Source organism: Pristiophorus japonicus, chromosome 24, assembly GCF_044704955.1.
Source record: "Pristiophorus japonicus isolate sPriJap1 chromosome 24, sPriJap1.hap1, whole genome shotgun sequence".
In the NCBI taxonomy this organism is placed as follows: domain Eukaryota; kingdom Metazoa; phylum Chordata; class Chondrichthyes; family Pristiophoridae; genus Pristiophorus; species Pristiophorus japonicus.
The window spans coordinates 31605308-31625478 of NC_092000.1; the positions used below are offsets into that span (position 1 = coordinate 31605308).

General features: G+C 50.0%; 2 protein-coding genes across 2 annotated transcripts in view; one reads left to right on the forward strand and one right to left on the reverse strand.

Annotated features, from left to right (window-relative positions):
- Positions 1 to 3045, reverse strand: part of LOC139237996 (rho GTPase-activating protein SYDE1-like) — a 116117-nt gene extending 113072 nt beyond the window's left edge. The window contains exon 1 of the mRNA XM_070867381.1: positions 2889 to 3045. Within this exon, the coding sequence (XP_070723482.1) occupies positions 2889 to 2970 (82 nt within the window). The 5' untranslated portion in view covers positions 2971 to 3045. The remainder of the gene's footprint in view (positions 1 to 2888) is intronic.
- Positions 2969 to 19481, forward strand: LOC139237855 (fap1 adhesin-like). The gene is made up of 3 exons (XM_070867080.1): positions 2969 to 3241; positions 12506 to 12586; positions 17778 to 19481. Exons 1-3 carry the CDS (start codon positions 2969 to 2971, stop codon positions 19479 to 19481), a joined length of 2058 nt encoding a protein of 685 aa, XP_070723181.1.
- The last annotated feature ends 690 nt before the right edge of the window (positions 19482 to 20171 follow it).

Sequence of the window (20171 nt, forward strand, 5' to 3'; positions counted from 1 at the left end):
CCATCCCCTACCCCCACCCCTATCCCCACTGCACCCCCTCCCCTTCCCTCTCCTCCCCTCCCCTCCTCCTCCCCACCACCCCCCCTCCTCACCTCTCTCCACTACTCCCCACCACTACCCATCCCCCAGCCCCCCTACCCCACTGTTGGGAGAAATAAAGATGAAAACAAATATATGCTGCTTGAAAATCTGTCCCTCTTGGGGATAGCCTGCAAAAAGGCAACTCCAACTCATTTTTGAAATGTGTCCTGTACAATTCTCCCTTCACTGTACACCATTAAATGACAGCAAGAGAATATCCCGGGGGATTGAGGAAGAGGAATGTTTTGGGGGTTTTGAAGTATTTGTACGTTTAAGTCTAGATGCAGATTTTAAACATGAATAAACAGTCAGTCGTCAGTCTGACTAACCCCCACCTCGCCCTGCATCACGTTTTAGTCACAAAGATGCATTGGTAATGATTTCAGGCTTTCCAGAGTCCCAGGGATGTAACGGGCTCTCACGGAATAAAAGTGCACGGATACCAAATTGGCAAAGTGACAGGAAACAGAGAGTTAGTGGTGAACGGTTGTTTTTCAGACTGGAGGAAAGTATACAGTGCTGTTCCCCAGTTCTAGGACCACTGCTTTTCTTGATATATATATTAATGACTTGGACTTGGGTGTACAGGGCACAATTTCAAAGTTTGCAGGTGACACTAAACTTGGAAGTATAGTGAACAGTGAGCAGGATAGTGATAGACTTCAAGAGGACATAGACAGGCTGATGGAGTGGGCAGACATGTGGCAGATTAAACTTAACGCAGAAAAGTGCAAAGTGATACATTTTGGTATAAAGAATGAGGAGAGGCAATATAAACTAAAGGGTACAATTACAAAAAGGGGGTGCATGAACAGAGAGACCTGGGGGTATATGTGCACAAATCGTTGAAGGTGGTAGGGCAGGTTAAGAAAGCGGTTAAAAAAGCATGCGGGATCCTGGGCTTTATAAATAGAGGCATAGAGTACAGAAGCAAGGAAGTTATGATGAACCTTTATAAAACACTGGTTCGGCCTCAACTGGAGTATTGTGTCCAATTCGGGGCACCACCCTTTAGGAATGGTGTGAAGGCCTTAGAGAGGCGGCAGAAAAGATTTACGAGAATGATTCCAGGGATGAGGGACTTCAGTTACGTGGATAGACTGGAGAAGCTGGGGTTGCCCTCCTGGAGCAGAGAAGGTTGAGAGGAGATTTGATGGAGGTGTTCAAAATCATGAGGGGTCTAGACAGAGTAGATAGAGAGAAACTGTTCCCATTGGTGGAAGGGTGGAGAACCAGAGGACACAGAGTTAAGGTGATTGGCAGAAGAACCAAAGATGACATGAGGAAAAAAAAATTTACGCAGCGAGTGGTTATGATCTGGAATGCACGGCCTGAAAGGGTGATGGAGGCAGACTCAATCATAGCTTTCAAAAGGGAATTGGATAAGTATCTGATTTGCAGGGCCATGGGGAAACAGCTAGGGGGGCGGGGAACTAGCTGAAATGCTCTTGGAGAGCCGACACGGGCTCGATGGGCCGAATGGCCTCCTTCTGTGCTGTTACCATGATTCTATAATTGTCACTCAACATCACAATTCTCCACATAAATGCCGCCTCTCCGCTGTGTAAATGTTCCCCCATTCAGACACAGTCCCTTCCCCCATTTGAATGCTGCAAATTAGTTTCCCCATAAAACTACCCCCGCCATTCAGGTACAGCATTTCCCCAATAACCGATACGGCATTGGGGTTCTGGCAGAGACCCTCAACTCCAGACTTCTTTACAGCCAATGATCCAGACATGGCCTCGAGCTAAATACCAGCGGACAGGCGAGAGTGTCGACCCGCAACATCGAAGCATCATTCGACCTAGTATGGGACCAAGGAGCCCTCGCAGAACTGGGGTCAGGAGGAATGCCTCCAGTCTCTGCAATCATACAATGGGAGATGGTTGCGGTTGTTGGAGGCCAATCATCTCAGCCCCAGGAGTTCCTGAGGGCATCGATCTGGAGTTCAACCATCTTCAGCTGCTTCATCAGTGACCTTCCCTCCATCATAAGGTCAGAAGCACTGTTCAATGGCGATGCCACAGTATTCAACTCGATTTGCAACTCCTCTGATAATGAAGCAGTCCATGCCCACATTCAGCAGGACCTGTACACCACATCACAAACCATGCTGACCTGGACACATAACCCCATTCCATCACCGAATTTATATCCTCGCTATCCCTACCTAACACCACTGGGGGAACACCACCCCATCACAACCCCCTGAAGGCAACAACTGCAGCCTTCCTCACACCCCGAGTACACATTAAAAACCTCGACACAGAGCTGGGCACTCAGACACACACGCTCCCCCTGTTCACACAATCTTTCCAATCTGTTCTTATTTAGGTTACCTCAGTGCCTCACCCCCTCTCCACCCTCATTCTCCTATCCTCAAACCTCTCCCTCTCCAACCCCTCATCCTGTCTCCCCTCACTCCGTTCTTTCTCTCTCTCTCACCCCTCTCTATCTGCCCGGCTCTCTCTCGCTCTCTCTATTCCCCTCTATCTCTATCTCTCACTACTCCTCCTCCTCCTTCTCTTTCCATCTATCCCTCCCTCTCCATATTCTCCTAATCCCCATCCCTCTCTCCCTCCCACTCTCCATCTCCTCGCTCCAACTCCCTCTATCCCCCCCCCCCCCCATCCCACTCACTCACTCCCTCCCCTTCTCTCCCTCCAGCTCTCCCTCTGTCCTACTCCATCTCTCCTTCCTTCCTTCCTTCCCTCCCTCCCTCCCTCTCTCTCTCTCTCTCTCTCTCCCCCTCTCCCCATCACTCTCTCCTCCCCTCCCTCAGTCCCTCTCCCACTCTCGGGTACCTTCACTCCGGCCGCCCTTCAGACTTTTCCTTCTCCTGGCTCGAAGTTTGGCGAAAGTTTTGCGGAGTAGCGGTTCGGCCATGGCGGGGCGTACGGCTCCGGGAGCTGGCTGTGCCGGGGTCCTGGGGGGTGTGCGGGCTCCGGACCCTGCCCTGACCAGGCTCCTGCCCCGGAGCTCCGCTGCGATCCGCCCGCTCGCTCAGCGCCAGCACATTCCTGCCCTTCCCGGGGAGCGTCTCCAAACCGGCCGCCCCAGCCCCCGCCTGCACACGCCGCTCAGCGCTACCCCTCCTAGGCTGGGGCTCGGGATCCTTCCCGGGATATCGACCCACCCGCCCCGTCACAGCGACATTGTAAATCTAGCAGTTAAAGGGAACTTTCGTTTCTTGCGGCCGCTCTGATCTGGCGACGGTCCCTGCCCACAGCCTTGGTCGCTGGGAAGTGTAGTTTCCTGAACTGTGATCTGGGAATGGGAGTCAGGGTCTGGGAATGGGAGAATGGATCTGGGAAAGTCTGGGAATGGGAGTCAAGGAATAGGAGTCTGGGAATGGGAGTCGGGGTCAGGAATAGGAGTCAGGGTGTGAGAATGGGAGCCTTTGACATAGTTGACCACTCCATCCTCCTCCAACGCCTCTCCACCATCGTCCAGCTGGGTGGGACTGCACTCACCTGGTTCCATTCTTATCGATCTAATCGTAGCCAGAGAATCACCTGCAATGGCTTCTCTTCCCACTCCCGCATCGTTATCTCTATGCTTGGCTCCCTCCTATTTCTCATCTATATGTTGCCCCTCGGAGACATCATCCAAAAACGCAGCATCAGTTTCCACATGTACACTGATGACACCCAGCTCTACCTCACCACCACTTCTCTCAACCCCTCCACGGTCTCTAAATTGTCAGACTGCTTGTCCGACATCCAGTTATGGATGAGCAGAAATTTTCTCCAATTAAATATTGGGCAGACCGAAGCCATTGCCTTTGGTCCCCGCCACAAACTGCATTCCCTAGCCACCGACTCCATCCCTCTCCCTGGTATCTGTCTGAGGCTAAACCAGACTGTTCACAACCTAGTGTCATATTTGACCCCAAAAAGAGCTTCCGGCCACATATCCGTGGCATAACTAAGACCGCCTATTTCCACCTCTGTAACATTGCAAGCCTCTGCCCCTGCCTCAGCTCATCTGCTGCTGAAACACTCATCCATGCCTTTGTTACCTCGAGACTTGACTACAACTCATTCCTGGCTGGCCTCCCACATTCTACCCTACGTAAACTAGAAGTGATCCAAAACTCTGCTGCCTGTGTCCTAACTCACACCAAGTCCCATTCACTCATCACCTGTGCTCGCTGACCTACATTGGCTCTCTGTTAAGCAATGCCTCGATTTCAAAATTCTCATCCTTGTCTTCAAATCCCTCCATGGCCTCATCCCTCCCTATCTCTGTAATCTCCTCCAGCCTCACAACCCCCCGAGATGACTGCGCTCCTATAATTCTGCCCTTGTGAGCATCCTGCTGAGTCATTGGTGGCCGTGCCTTCAACTGCCTGGGCCCCAAACTCTGGAACTCTCTCCCTAAACCTCTCTGCTTCTCTACCTCTTTTTCCTCCTTTAAGATGCACCTTAAAACCTACCTCTTTGACCAAGCTTTTGGTCACCTGCCGTTATTTTTCTTATGTTTGTTTTATATCACTGTTGTGAAGCACCTTCTGATGTTTTACTACATTAAAGGTGCTATATAAATACAGGTTGTTTTTGTCAAGGTCTGGGAATGGGAGTCAGGTTGTAGGAATGGGAATCAGGGTCTGAGAATGGGAGACAGGATCAGGAATGGAAGACAGGGTCAGGAATGGGAGATAGTGCCTGGGAATGGGAGACAGGGTTAGGGAATGTGAGTCGGTATCTGGGAATGGGTGTCTGGGTCTGGGAATAGGAGACTGGGTCTGGGAATGGGAGCCAGGGTCTGGGAATGGGAGTCAGGGTCTGGAAATGGGAGTCTGGGTCTGGGAATAGAAGATTAGGTCTAGGAATGGGAGTCAAGGTCTGGGAATGGGAGCCTTTGACATGGTTGACCACTCCATCCTACTCCAACACCTCTACACCATCGCCAATCTGGGTGGGACTGCACTCGCCTGGTTCCATTCTTAACTATCTAATCGTAGCCAGAAAATCTCCTGCAATGGCTTCTCTTCCCACCCTGCATTGTTACTTCTGGTGTCCCCCAAGGATCTAACCTTGGCCCCCTCCTATTTCTCATCTACATGTTGCCCCTTGGCAACATCATCAGAAAACACAGCGTCAGTTTCCACATGTACACAGATGACACCCAGCTCTACCTCACCACCACTTCTCTCGACCCTTCCATGGTCTCTAAATTGTCAGACTGCTTGTCCGACATCCACTTCTGGATGAGCAGAAATTTTCTCCAATTAAATTTTGGGAAGACCAAAGACATTGTCTTTGGCCGCCGCCACAAACTGCATTCCCTAGCCACCGACTCCATCCCTCTTCCTGGTATCTGTCTGAGGCTGAACCAGACTGTTCACAACCTAGGTTTCAATGTAGGTCGGCGAGCACAGGGGTGATGGGTGAGCGGGACTTGGTGCGAGTTAGGACACGGGGCAGTGAGCACAGGGGTGATAGGTGAGCGGGACTTGGTGCGAGTTAGGACACGGGGCAGTGAGCACAGGGGTGATGGGTGAGCGGGACTTGGTGCGAGTTAGGACGCGGGGCAGTGAGCACAGGGGTGATGGGTGAGCGGGACTTGGTGCGAGTTAGGTCGCGGGGCAGTGAGCACAGGGGTGATGGGTGAGCGGGACTTGGTGCGAGTTAGGAAACGGGGCAGTGAGCACAGGGGTGATGGGTGAGCGGGACTTGGTGTGAGTTAGGTCGCGGGGCAGCAGAGTTTTGGATGACCTCGTGTTTACGTAGGGTATAATGTGGGAGGCCAGCCAGGAGTGAGTTGTAGTCAAGTCTAGAGGTAACAAAGGCATGGATGAGGTTTTCAGCAGCAGATGAGCTTCCGGCCACATATCTGCAGCATAACTTAAATCGCTTATTTCCACCTCCGTAACATTGCCTGTCTCCGCCCCTGCCTCAGCTCATCCTTGCTGCTGCCTGTTGTCCAACCAGCCCAGACCACCGACGCCCATGCCAAGGTGGTGCAGACTGCAGCCGGGCATTCTAGGCCCAAAGCTGCTCGAGGTCACCCTGCAAAGCTATCTGCAGTCTCACTCACTGAAAGTCAGCAGCCTTCCACCAGCCATGCTGCAGGAACCGGGCAAGCACTTCATAGGACTAGTACTAGGACAGGCAACAGCACTTAACCAATAGGCACTATGGGAATACAGAAGTGTGATGAATTGACTTTGTTATGGAGTATTGGAATTAATCATTTATAAATTATGTTTGGAATGTTTGTTTGGTGGTGGCTTTCATCGCTGCATTGTAGCCAAGAGGCTGCTGTGATATTCTGTGACAGAGGGATGGTAAGTTGGGGAAGTGTTGAGCAGCAGCGACCTGGGGTTTCATTCAGGGTAAGCAGGATGTACTCACAGACAGCCCATCCGGAACGTGGATGTGCAGCCTGCCTCCTCCAACTCTTCATGCAACTCCTCTTCCCCTTCCCCGTCCCCTTCCCCTCCTCCTCCTCCAACTCCCCTTTCCCATCCCTTTCCCCTTCCCCTTACCATTCCTCCTCCTCCTTCTCCTCCTCCTCTGCCTCCTCTTCCTCTTCCTCCCCCTCATCCTCCCCTTCAGCGCCCTCCCCCTTCTCCTCTTCCTCTTCCTCCTGAGGTGGTCTTAAAACCCGTGGTGCAGCGACCTCATGATGACCAAGTTGTATAGGATGCAGCAGGCCACCACGGATTGGGACACCCGCTCTGGCCTGTAGTGGAGGGCTCCTCCCCAGTGGTCAAGGCAGCGGAACCGTGGCTTGAGCACTCCAATGGTGTGCTCGATGCCGTTCCTGGTGCCGGCATGGCTATCATTATATGAATGCTGGGCAGAGGTGTGGGATTGCAGAGGGGCGTCATCAGCCCGGTGCAAAGCGGATAGTTCTTGTTCCCGAGCAGTCACCGTCGGGTTTGACATGGTGACTGGAATATTGCTGCCACACCATTCTGGCGTAGAATAAATAAGAACATAAGCACATAAGAAATAGGAGCAGGAGTAGGCCTTACGGCCCCCCGAACCTGCTCCGCCATTCAATAAGACCATGGCTGATCTGATCATGGACTCAGGTCCACTTCCCCGCCCGCTCCCCATAACCCCTTATCCCCTTATCGTTTTGTCTATTTCTGTCTTAAATTTATTCAATGTCCCAGCTTCCGCGGCTCTCTGAGGCAGTGAATTCCACAGGTTTACAACCCCCTGAGAGAAGAAATTTCTCCTCATCTCAGTTTTAAATGAGCGGCCCCTTATTCTAAGATTATGCCCTCTAGTTCTAGTCTCCCCCATCAGTGGAAACATCCTCTCTGCATCCACCTTGTCAAGACCCCTCATAACCTTATACGTTTCGATAAGATCACCTCTCATTCTTCTGAATTCCAATGAGTAGAGGCCCAACCTACTCAACCTTTCCTCATTAGTCAACCCCCTCATCCCTGGAATCAACCTAGTGAACCTTCTCTGAACTGCCTCCAAAGCAAGTATATTCTTTCGTAAATATGGAAACCAAAACTGCACGCAGTATTCCAGGTGTGGCCTCACCAATACCCTGTATAACTGTAATAAGACTTCCCTGCTTTTATACTCCATCCCCTTTGCAATAAAGGCCAAGATACCATTGGCCTTCCTGATCACTTGTTGTACCTGCATACTATCCTTTTGTGTTTCATGCACAAGTACCCCCAGGTCCCGCTGTACTGCAGCACTTTGCAATCTTTCTCCATTTAAATAATGATTTTTTTCTGGCAAAGTGCATGACCTCACACTTTCCATCATTATACTCCATCTGCCAAATTTTTGCCCACTCACTTAGCCTGTCTATGTCCTTTTGCAGATTTTTTGTGTCTTCCTAACACATTGCTTTTCCTCCCATCTTTGTATCATCAGCAAACTTGGCTACGTTACACTCGGTGCCTTCTTCCAAGTCATTAATGTAGATTGTAAATAGTTGGGGTCCCAGCACCGATCCCTGCGGCACCCCACTAGTTGCTGATTGCCATTTATCCCGACTCTCTGTTCTCTGTTAGTTAGCCTCTATCCATGCTAATATATTACCCTCAACCTCATGAACTTTTATCTTGGGCAGTAACCTTTTATGGGGCGCCTTTTGGAAGTCCAAATACACCACATCCACTGGTTCCCCTTTATCCACTCTTTTCGTTACATCCTCAAAGAATTCCAGCAAGTTTGTCAAACATGACTTCCCCTTCAGAAATCCATGCTGACTCATGGCTACTTCCAGGATCACGATGTGTTGGGCATGGTCAACTGCACATTAAGTGAGTGGTAGCCCTTGCAGTTACAGAACATCTCAGTATTGGTATTGCGGTGCCCGTGGGTGCAGTCAATGGCTCCTGCACCACGGGGAATCGCGATATCCCACCAAAACCACATGCACGCTCATCCTGCTTCTCTCTGCTCCTGGCGTACTGTGCCTCTGTGACCTCCAAGATGCAGTGATGGACGGCAAACTGTGAGATGTTTGTTATATCTCATGCTTCAGATGGAAGGATCCGCTGGCGAAGGAATTGAGGGCCAAGGTGACCTTGACTGCCCTGGGAGAGCGGTGGTCACCTGCTCTCAGGCTGCAGGTCTGGTTGCAGGAGGTGGCAGAGTCCTGTGACCACCTCGTTTCTGAAGCAGAGCCTCCTATTACACTGCTCCTCGCTTAAGTGGAGGTAAGAGAAGTGATGTCGGAAGACCCTAGGTGGGTAAGGCCTCCTGTTGAGTGACCTCCTCCTCCTCCGTCTGTGGCAGCTTGTCTCTGCTGCCTCTACTCCGTCTCCCTGTCGTGCTGCAGCGTGAGGGGCGCTCCAAGTAGAGCCCCCAGGACTGGGAGCAAGGGATGTAGTCACACACCTTCCAGTAGCAGCCAGCACCTTCCCAACATCCAGCAGCACTCTCTGCTCACTTTAACAACTTTTCAAATCTCTGCCAGCAACCCAGTACGAGCCAAAGGTGGGCAGCCGAAACGTTTCAAGGACACCCTCAACGCTTCCCTGATAAAGTGCAACATCCCCACTGACACCTGGGAGTCCCTGGCCAAAGTCCGCCCTAAGTGGAGGAAGTGCATCTGGGAGGGCGCTGAGCACCTCCAGTCTCGTCGCCGAGAGCATGCAGAAACCAAGCGCAGGCAGCGGAAGGAGCGTGCGGCAAACCAGTCCCACCCTCCCTTTCCTTCAACGTCTGTCTGTCCCCCCTGTGACAGGGTCTGTAATTCCCGTATTGGACTGTACAGTCACCTAAGGATTCATGTTAAGAGTGGAAGCAAGTCTTCCTCGATTCCGAGGGATTGCCGATGATGATGATGATCCATGCAAACTTTGCAGGAGCCAGTACAAGAACAAATAGCCAACTTGGCGCTGGTGAGGGTGGGGGAGGGGAGCCCTCGTGTGTTGAATGGGGCAGCGACTTTGAAATTAGCAGGTTGTAGGTCAATTCAGCATTGCGCGCTGACTGATGCCACAATCTGCCTACCTTGCATACTGCCGCTGCAAGCACGCACGTACCGCCCTAATGTCCTCACCAAGGTGGCCAACAGCGTGCGCTGCACCAGGAGTGGGCGGGAGCGAGTCAGGCGCCATTAAAAAAAAATGGCCATAACTGCTGGCGTCAAGCTGCCGAATTTTGTGGGTGAGGTGTTTAAGAGGATTAAAGAAGTTGATAGGGTGGATAGAGAAAAAACATTTCCTCTGGTGCGGGGAGTCCAGAACAAGGGGGCATCACCTTAAAATTGGAGCCAGGCTATTCAGGGATGAAGTCAGGAAGCACTTCTTCACACAAAGGGTGGAGGGAATCGGGAACCCTCTCCCCCAAAAAGCTGTTGAGGCTGGGAAGTCAATTGAACATTTCAAGAAGGATTTTTGTTAGACAAGGGTATTGAGGGTTATGGAACCCAGGCGGATAGATGGAGTTAAGATACAGAGCAGTCATGATCTAAATGAATGTCAGAACAGGCTGGAGGGGCTGAATGGCTTTCTCTCGTTCCTGTGTTCCAAGACAGAGCGAGCAGGTTAGACAGTGAAGAGAGACACGGGAGGCAGCCCAAGGCATTGTAGCAGAGGAACAGGGGAAAATCAGGGAGCAGAGAGAAGGGGAGACATGGGTACAAAGGGTCAAAGGGCAAATAGCTAGATGGAACAGATTACAGAGAGAGAGAGCTATGGAAATAGAGGCACAGCAGGGATGAATCGGTATAAAGAAAAACAGAACCCTGTGAGAGAAAACCATACTGGAGATACGGGTGAGATTGAGAAATGCAGAAAGCTGGCACTAATGGAACACGGGAGAGGCAGATAGGCACAACACTCACTGGGCAGCCCTGGGGAGAGGCAGATAGGCACAACACTCACTGGGCAGCCCTGGGGAGAGGCAGATAGGTACAACACTCACTGGGCAGCCCTGGGGAGAGGCAGGAATGGAGCGAGCAAGATTGGGGCATGGGAGAGGTGGAAAGATCCTGCAGATAGATTAAAGAACAGAGAGAGATCATGGGGCGGAGAGATAGATCAGGAAAAGGGAAAGGAAATGTGGAGCAAAGAGAGGTGGGTCAGGGGACAGAATGAGAGACAAAAATACTGGATTGAAGTCTCGCTGTGAGCATTGCCTCAGGAGATCATATACATTATATATGTACCATTACATACTGTATATATACAATATATACATATATAGTCCTTTTTTATTAATTCACGGGATGTGGGCGACGCTAGCAAGGCCGTCATTTATTGCCCATCCCGAATTGCCCTTGAGAAGGTGGTGAGCCGCCGCCTTGAACCACTGCAGTCCCTGTGGTGAAGGTACTCCCACAGTGCTGTGAGGGAGGGACTTCCAAGGTTTTGACCCAGCGACGGTTAAGGCATGGTGATACGTTTTCAAGTCAGGATGGCGTGTGACTCGCAGATGGTGGTGTTCCCACATGGCTGCTGCCCTTGTCCTTCTCGGTGGTAGAGGTGGCGTATTTGGGAGGTGCTGCCGAAGAAGCCTTGGCGAGTTACTGCACATTTTGCAACGCCGTGAAGCTTTGTTGGCTTTGCGCTAACGTTAAACCTGCAGTGTTCACCAATCTCCCGCCTTAACTTCGGTGGATGATCCGGAGAAGAGGCACAAACAGATGCATCTTGTAGATGGTGCACACTGCAGCCGGTGGTGGAGGGAGTGAATGTTGAAGGTGGTGCCAATCAAGCGGGCTGCTTTGTCCTGGATGGGGTCGAGCTTCTTGGATGTTGTTGGAGCTGGCAAGTGGAAAGTATTCCATCACACTCCTGATTAATGCCGTGTCGATGGTGGAAAGGCTTTAGGGAGTCAGGAGGTGAGACACTCGCCACAGAATACCCAGCCTCTGACCTGCTCGTGCAGCCACAGTATTTATGCGGCTGGTCGAGTTAAGATTCTGGTCAAATTCTCTGGAAGCTGGAATAATGATGGGTGTATGCTGTTGAAATGAAATATTTTCACTCTCTCATTTGTGGAGCTGTGCATCCTATGTATAACTGTCATTGTGACAGTGGGCCTTAGGCCACTCATCCCCACCCACCCCCCACCCCCACCCACCCCCCCACGACTTTTCACATCTCATTAGCACTCTCCATAAGATAAACAGAGGAGCCAGCACAGGAAGTTGTTAAATGCTGTGTTTATTCCATGGGTACAGGAGATGGGTTAACCAGTGCAGAATCAGTCTGCGGGATTGTACAGCTGCCCCGGATTCATACCATTAACTCATCTGGTACCTTGCTCTGCCGCATTCTGCTTCTTGCCCCTGCTCAATGGGCTTACCAGTGGTTTGGTTCTGAGTAGCATTCCAACCGAATGACTTGACCCCAAAAGTATGTCTTTGTAATCAAAGTCGATCATCTCCTCTCACTCGTGTATTTCATGATGTGAAACATATTTGTGATTAATGTGTTCAATGCATTTTCATCACCAGCAACAAGTCCCAGATCATGATCCCTTCCCTTGCCCACTCTTCAGTTTTGGACATAGCAACAGAGTCCATTTAATCCAGGCTGACACTCCAATGCAGTGCTGAGGGAGCACTGCACTATCAGAGGTGACGTCTTTTGGGTGAGACGTTAAACCGAGGCCCCATCTGCTCTCTCAGGTGGACGTAAAAGATCCCACAGTACTATTTTGAAGAAGAGCAGGGGAGTTATCCCCAGTGTCCTGGGGCCAATATTTATCCCTCAACCAACATCTCCAAAACAGTTTATCTGGTCATTATCACATTGCTGTTTGTGCAAGCTTGCTGTGCGCAAAGTGGCTGCTGCGTTTCCCACATTACATCAGTGACTGCACTCCAAAAAGTACTTCATTGGCTGTAAAGCGCTCCGGGACGTCTTGAGGTGGTGAAAGGCGCTATAGAAATGCAAGTGATTTGCTTGCGTTCATTGGAGAATTAACACTTTATTTGTCTTCGTTTACGAACTTCTTTGCTAAATCTGTTACAGAAAAATACTGAGTTCATATCGAGCAATATGATTAGTCTGTGGAACCATGTGACCACCAAATCCCTTCTGTCATTGGTCCTGGTAATGTTGTTCCATTGGTGGTGCTCCCTGGTACTTCCTGCCCCTGTCATCCGATGACCATATTTGACCTCATACTTCATGGAAGCTGATCTCAGATCAGCCCCGTACCCCCCAACCCCACTCCTCGTCCAACTGCTGAACCCCCACAGCCAACTCTGAGTTGAGGCTCACCCTGAGCCTCAGTCCAGGCCTGCACTGGGCCCATTATGGCCTCATCCAATCTCGGGCCTAGATTCAGCCTGATCCCAGCCTGCATTCTTCTCCCCCCTGCTAGACCCCCCACACGCATGCCATGTGTGGGGCATGGCCTCAGACCTCCCACAGAGTGCCCACCACCTCCTACCCCCCTCAACTGACCCACCTCAGACCCAAGATGTGACCCTTCGTGTCATAAAAACAGAGAAACATAGAAAATAGGAGCAGTAGTAGGCCATTTGGCCCTTCGAGTCTGCACCACCATTCAATATGATCATGGCTGATCCTCTATCTCAACACCATATTCCCGCTTTTTCCCCAGACCCCTTGATGCCTTTTGTTTCGAGAAATCTATCTATCTCCCTCTTAAATATATTCAGTGACTTGACTTGGTAGAGAATTCCACAGGTTCACCACCCTGAGTGAAAACATTTCTCCTCATCTCGGTCCTAAAGTTCCTACCCCATAGCCTGAGACTGTGACCCTTTGTTCTAGACTTCCCAGCCCCGGGGAAACATCCTCCCCGCATCCAGTCTATCCAACCCAGTCAGAATTTTATACGTTTCAATGAGATCCCCTCTCGTTCTTCTCAACTCTAGTGAATACAGGCCTAGTCCACCCAATCTCTCCTCATACGACAGTCCTGCCATCCCAGGAATCAGTCTGGTGAACCTTCGCTGCACTCCCTCTATGGCAAATATATCCTTTCTTAGGTAAGGAGACCAAAACTGCACACAATACTCCAGGTGTGGTCTCACCAAGGCCCTGTATAACTGGAGTAAGACATCCTTGCTCCTGTACTCAAATCCTCTTGCAATGAAGGACAACATACCATTTGCCTTCCTAACTGTTTGCTGCACCTGCATGTTTGCTTTCAATGACTGGTGTACAAGGACACCCAGGTCCTTCTGTACATCGACATTTCCCAAGCCATCAACATTTAAATACTTCGTCCTTATGTTTTTCCTACCAAAGTGGATAACTTCACATTTATCCATGTTATACTGCATCTGCCATGTGTTTGTCCACTCACTTAACCTATCTAAATCACCTCACAGTGTCTTTGCATCCTCCTCACAACTCACAATCCCACCTAGTTTTGTGTCGTCAGCAAACTTGGAAATATTACATTTGGTTCCCTCATCCAAATCATTTATATATATTGTGAATAGCTGGGGCCCAAGCACTGATCCCTGTGGTACCCACTAGTCACTGCCCGCCACCCCGAAAAAGACCCGTTTATTCCTACTCTCTGTTTCCTGTCAGTTAACCAATTTTCAATCCTATGTGCTTTAATTTTGCACACTAACCTCTTATGTAGGACTTTATCAAAGGCCTTCTGAAAATCCAAATACACTACACCCACTGGTTCTCCCTTATCTATTCTATTCGTTACATCCTCAAAAAACTCCAGTAGGTTTGTCAAACATGATTTTCCTTTCATAAATCCATGTTGACTTTGTCTAATCCCGTTACTATTATCTAAGTGTGCCGTTATCACATCCTTTATAATAGACACCAGCATTTTCCCTACTACTGATGCCAGGCTAACCGGTCTATAGTTCCCCGTTTTCTCTCTCCCTTCTTTTTTAAATAGTGGGGTTATATTTGCACCCTCCAATCTGCAGGAACTGTTCCATAATCTATAGAATTTTGGAAGATGACAACCAATGCATCTACTATTTCTATGGCTACCTATTTTATTACTCTGGGATGCAGATCATCAGGCCCTGGGGATTTATCGGCCTTCAGTCCCATTAGTTTCTCCAGCACTATTTTCTTACTAATTATCATTTCTTTTAATTCCTCTTGCTCACTAGAACCTTGATTCCCTAGTATTTCTGGGATATTATTTATGTCCTCTTCCATGAAGACAGAACCAAAGTATTTATTTAATTGTTCTGCCATTTCCTTGTTCCCAACCTCCCTCTGCACCCATTGCACTCTCATCCAAGAGGGTCTTAAACGAGGAGAGAGAGGCGGAGAGGTTTAGGGAGGAAATTCCTGAGCTTAGAGCCCAGGTAGCTGAAGGCACGGCCACCAATGGACGGGTGAAGGGAGTCGGGGATGGGTAAGAAGCCAGATTTGGAGGAAGGCAGAGATCTTGGAGGGTTGTAGGGCCGGAGGATGTTAGAGATAGGAAGGGGTGAGGCCCTGGAGGGATTTGATCACGAGGATGAGAATTTTAAAATCGAGATGTTGCTGGACCGGGAGCCAATGTAGCTCGGCGAGCACAGGGGTGATGGGTGAACGGGACTTGGTGCGAGTTAGGACACGAGCAGCCGAGTTTTGGAGCCCAGGAGCGAGGTCAGGGCCCAGGAGCGAGGTCGGCCCAGAAGCGGAGCGAGGTCAGGGCCCAGGAGCGAGGTCGGGGCCCAGGAGCGAGGTCAGGGCCCAGGAGCGAGGTCGGGGCCCAGGAGCGAGGTCGGGGCCCAGGAGCGAGGTCGGGGCCCAGGAGCGAGGTCGGGAGCAGCGAGGTTGGGAGCAGGGAGGTAGAGAGGCCTACGTTCTCTGAAACCCAGGGAGAGAGGACCTGTGGGAAGGAAGGAGGGGGACAGTAGGAGTATGTGTGTGTGTGTATACTAGGTCTATGCAGCAGAGCCTGGTCTCCAATCATCTTGGATCCCCTCACCACTCGACCAAGGCCTTGCTCTGTCAAACCCGTGTGGTGGCTGGTGTGCAAAGGCCACCCCACGATAAAATAATTCATACACAGGCATCTTCCACCCTTTAACATGAAGTTTGGGACCTGGAAGGTCAGGATCCCGCATTGGTCTCATCAGTCACCTGAGAACTCATATTAGTGAGGAAGCAAGTCATCCTCGACTCCGAGGGACTACCGAAGAGAGAGTGATTGATTGACTAATTGCTTGTATCATTGATTACTGATTGACTGTATCACTGAGTGGTTAAGTGGCTGACTGACTAGCATTGATTGAGTGACTGACTATCATTTATTACTGATTAACTGATTGACTGATTGTATCATTGATTACTGATTGACTATCATTGATTACTGATTGACTGTATATCATGGTTTACTGATTGACTGATATTCATTGATTACTGTGACAGATTGATTGACTGACTGATTGTATCATTGATTACTGATTGACTGACTGCGTCATTGATTATTGATTGACTGATTGTATCATTGATTACTGTTTGACTGATTGACTGATTGTATCATTGATTACCGATTGACTGACTGTGTCATTGATTATTGATTAACTGATTGTGTCATTGATTATTGATTGACTGATTGTATCATTGATTACTGATTGACTGTGTCATTGATTACTGATTGACTGATTGTATCATTGATTACTGATGGACTGTGTCATTGATTACTGATTGACTGACTATCATTGATTACTGTGACTGATTGATTGACTGATTAAGTAAGTGATTGACTGATTAATTAATTGATTGATTGATTGATTTGTCCAAATTGAAGCAGTCACAAGAGTGCAGCTTTTTCCAAGAAAGAAAAAAAGAAAGATTTGCATTTGTATAGCACTTTTCACGACCACTGGACGTGCCAAAGCTCTTTGCAGCCAAGGAAGTACTTATTTGAAGTGTAGTCACTGTTGTAATGTAGGAAAGAATCTCTGATGGACAGCATAAGTGCAGGATGTTAATATAGAAATATCCTATGTGTTGCCTGAATATTGAAAATATACCCCACCCTATCTAAACATTTGCTTTGTCACCCTCCATTCCCATGCATATGTGTAGGAGAGGTTCACGCTTGTTATTTCTGCAATATTTAAATTGAAGTAGAAATCCCCCGTGCTTTAAAACAAATGGGTTATTTCTAGGAGTCATGTTGTTTTATCTTTGGTTAGAAACCCAGCAGCCACATATAATTCATGCACAGTCAATGCAGCCGTTCGATCACAGGGCTTCCCATTTATAGTTCAGGACTCGCACATTGGAGAACTACTCACCGTTTCCACAAGACGTGAAGTTTATACTCTCGGTTATTGTGATTATTATTTTAGCTCAGGATTGAGTTGAACAAAGGCTGCTTCTGTTCCCCTGTGCAAACCCGAACTATGACGAGGCCCCCTGCTGGCCCTATTTGTAAATGCACTCACTGACATGTAACTCAGCCTCACATCCCAGAGTCAATCAGGGCTAATCTGACCAGGGTAGTGACCCAATTTAGGGAAGGGGCCATTTTCAGCAAGGTGCGCATTCCGAATCGCTTCTTGCTGAATGTGTGTGTATATGTGCAACGGCTTCTCTTCCCACCCCCACATCGTTACCTCTGGTGTCCCCAAGGATCTATCCTTGGCCCCTCCTATTTCTCATCTATATGTTGCCCCTCGGCGACATCATCCGAAAGCATAGTGTCAGTTTCCGCACATACGCTGACGACACCCAGCTCTCCCTCATCACCCCCTCCACTGTCTCTGACCTGTCACACTGCTTGTCCGACATCCAATATCGGAAGAGCAGAAATTTTCTCCAGTTACATATCGGAAAGAGCGAAGCCATTGTCTTCGCTCCCCGCCACAAACTCCGTTCTCCAGCTAGTTTAATGGGGTAGACAGGGAGAAAATGTTCCCGCTTGTGGGACGAGTCCAAAAGTAGGGGCCATCAGATAATCACCAATAAACCCAGTAGGGAATTCAGGAGAAACTTCTTTACCCAGAGAGTGGTGAGAATGTGGAACTCGCTACCACAGGGAGTGGTTGAAGTGAATAGTATCGATGCATTTAAGGGGAGGCTGGAGAAGCATATGAGGGAGAAGGGGATAGAGGTAATGCTGATAAAGTGAGATGAAGAGCGGTGGGAGGAGGGTTATGTGAAGCTTAAATAGTAGCACGGAGCTGTGGGCTGAATGGCCTGTTTCTGTGCTGTAGACGCATTGTAATTCGATGTGAAGCTTGCTGTCTGACAGCGTTACTCACCCACAGTCTGACAGTGTTACTCAGCAACAGTCTGACAGCGTTACTCACCCACAGCTGACAGTGTTACTCACCCACAGTCTGACAGTGTTACTCAGCAACAGTCTGACAGCGTTACTCACCCACAGTCTGACAGTGTTACTCACCCACAGTCTGACAGTGTTACTCAGCAACAGTCTGACAGTGTTACTCAGCAACAGTCTGACAGTGTTACTCACCCACAGTCTGACAGTGTTACTCAGCAACAGTCTGATAGTGTTACTCAGCAACAGTCTGACAGTGTTACTCAGCAACAGTCTGACAGCGTTACTCAGCAACAGTCTGACAGCGTTACTCACCCACAGTCTGACAGTGTTACTCAGCAACAGTCTGACAATGTTACTCAGCAACAGTCTGACAGCGTTACTCAGCAACAGTCTGACAGCGTTACTCACCCACAGTCTGACAGTGTTACTCAGCAACAGTCTGACAGTGTTACTCAGCAACAGTCTGACAGTGTTACTCAGCAACAGTCTGACAGCGATACTCACCCACAGTCTGACAGTGTTACTCAGCAACAGTCTGACAGCGATACTCACCCACAGTCTGACAGTGTTACTCAGCAACAGTCTGACAGCGTTACTCACACACAGTCTGACAGTGTTACTCAGCAACAGTCTGACAGCGTTACTCAGCAACAGTCTGACAGCGTTACTCACCCACAGTCTGACAGTGTTACTCAGCAACAGTCTGACAGTGTTACTCAGCAACAGTCTGACAGCGTTACTCAGCAACAGTCTGACAGTGTTACTCAGCAACAGTCTGACAGTGTTACTCAGCAACAGTCTGACAGTGTTACTCAGCAACAGTCTGACAGCGTTACTCAGCAACAGTCCGACAGTGTTACTCAGCAACAGACCGACAGTGTTACTCAGCAACAGTCTGACAGTGTTACTCAGCAACAGTCCGACAGCGTTACTCAGCAACAGTCCGACAGTGTTACTCAGCAACAGTCTGACAGTGTTACTCAGCAACAGTCTGACAGTGTTACTCAGCAACAGTCTGACAGTGTTACTCAGCAACAGTCCGACAGCGTTACTCAGCAACAGACCGACAGTGTTACTCAGCAACAGTCCGACAGTGTTACTCAGCAACAGTCCGACAGTGTTACTCAGCAACAGTCCGACAGTGTTACTCAGCAACAGTCCGACAGTGTTACTCAGCAACAGTCTGACAGCGTTACTCAGCAACAGTCTGACAGCGTTACTCACCCACAGTCTGACAGCGTTGCTCAGCAACAGTCCGACAGTGTTACTCAGCAACAGTCTGACAGCGTTACTCAGCAACAGTCTGACAGCGTTACTCACCCACAGTCTGACAGCATTGCTCACCCACAGTCTGACAGCATTGCTCAGCAACAGTCTGACAGTGTTACTCAGCAACAGTCTGACAGCGTTGCTCAGCAACAGTCCGACAGTGTTACTCAGCAACAGTCTGACAGCGTTACTCAGCAACAGTCTGACAGCGTTACTCACCCACAGTCTGACAGTGTTACTCGCAACAGTCTGACAGTGTTACTCAGCAACAGTCTGACAGCGTTACTCACCTACATTCTGACAGTGTTACTCAGCAACAGCTTGACAGTGTTACTCAGCAACAGTCTAACAGTGTTACTTACTCACCTACAGTCTGACAGTGTTACTCAGCAACAGTCTGACAGCGTTACTCAGCAACACTTGTGCTACAGCCTCCATCCCAACCAACAATTGACTCAAACACCACCACACTGCAGCATGAGGAGTTGACTCACAACTCGGCACCTGCCCTTCCCACACACTGAGTGCCTGCCCCCAATCACACCGCCTAACCAACGTCGGCCTTCCTTCAGGATCTTTCCATTCCAACAGGACCGTTCGCTTGCTGCACAGGCACAGCTCGCCCACAACCACTCACAGCTCAATGGCACCGAGGCCTGCCTCAGCACCCAGCAATACATAGGGGCAGAGGAGGAGGCAGGAGGCGGGACGGGGAGGGGGCGGGTCGGGGGAGGGGTGAGTGGGAGGGGGAGGGAGGAAGGGGGAGGAGCAGAGGAGGGCGCAGGAGGAGGGACGGGGGAGGGGGCAGAGAAGGGGGAGGGTCGGGGGAGGGGGAGGGTCAGAGGAGGGGGAGGGTTGGGGGAGGGGCAGGAGACGGGGAGGGGACGGGGCGGAGAGGAGATAGGAGAAGGGGGCAGGAGGGTGAGGAGAGGGGGAAGGGGCAGGGGGAGGGGGCAGGGTGAAGGGGCAGGATGAGGGGGCGGGGGGGGAGATGGGGGAGAGGTGGAGAGGGAGCAGCGGCAGGGGCAGGGTGAGGACAGGGGGGAAGGCAGGGGCAGGGTGAGGGGGCAGACAGCAGTCGCCCGGTCCACACTGAGAGGACCAGTGGTTCAGGGAAATGGGTAGATTGTGCCAGGTAGAGAATTGGCTGCTGCCACAGTTGGCACTTATCCTTCACAA

Coding starts and splice junctions, on each gene's coding strand:
- LOC139237855 (XM_070867080.1), top strand. CDS start 2,969: ATGGCGGGGCGTACGGCTCCGGGAGCTGGCTGTGCCGGGGTCCTGGGG. Junction 3,242..12,505: donor CGCCCCGTCACAGCGACATT/GTAAATCTAGCA, acceptor AATCTGTTACAG/AAAAATACTGAGTTCATATC. Junction 12,587..17,777: donor CCCTTCTGTCATTGGTCCTG/GTAATGTTGTTC, acceptor ACTCACCCACAG/TCTGACAGTGTTACTCAGCA.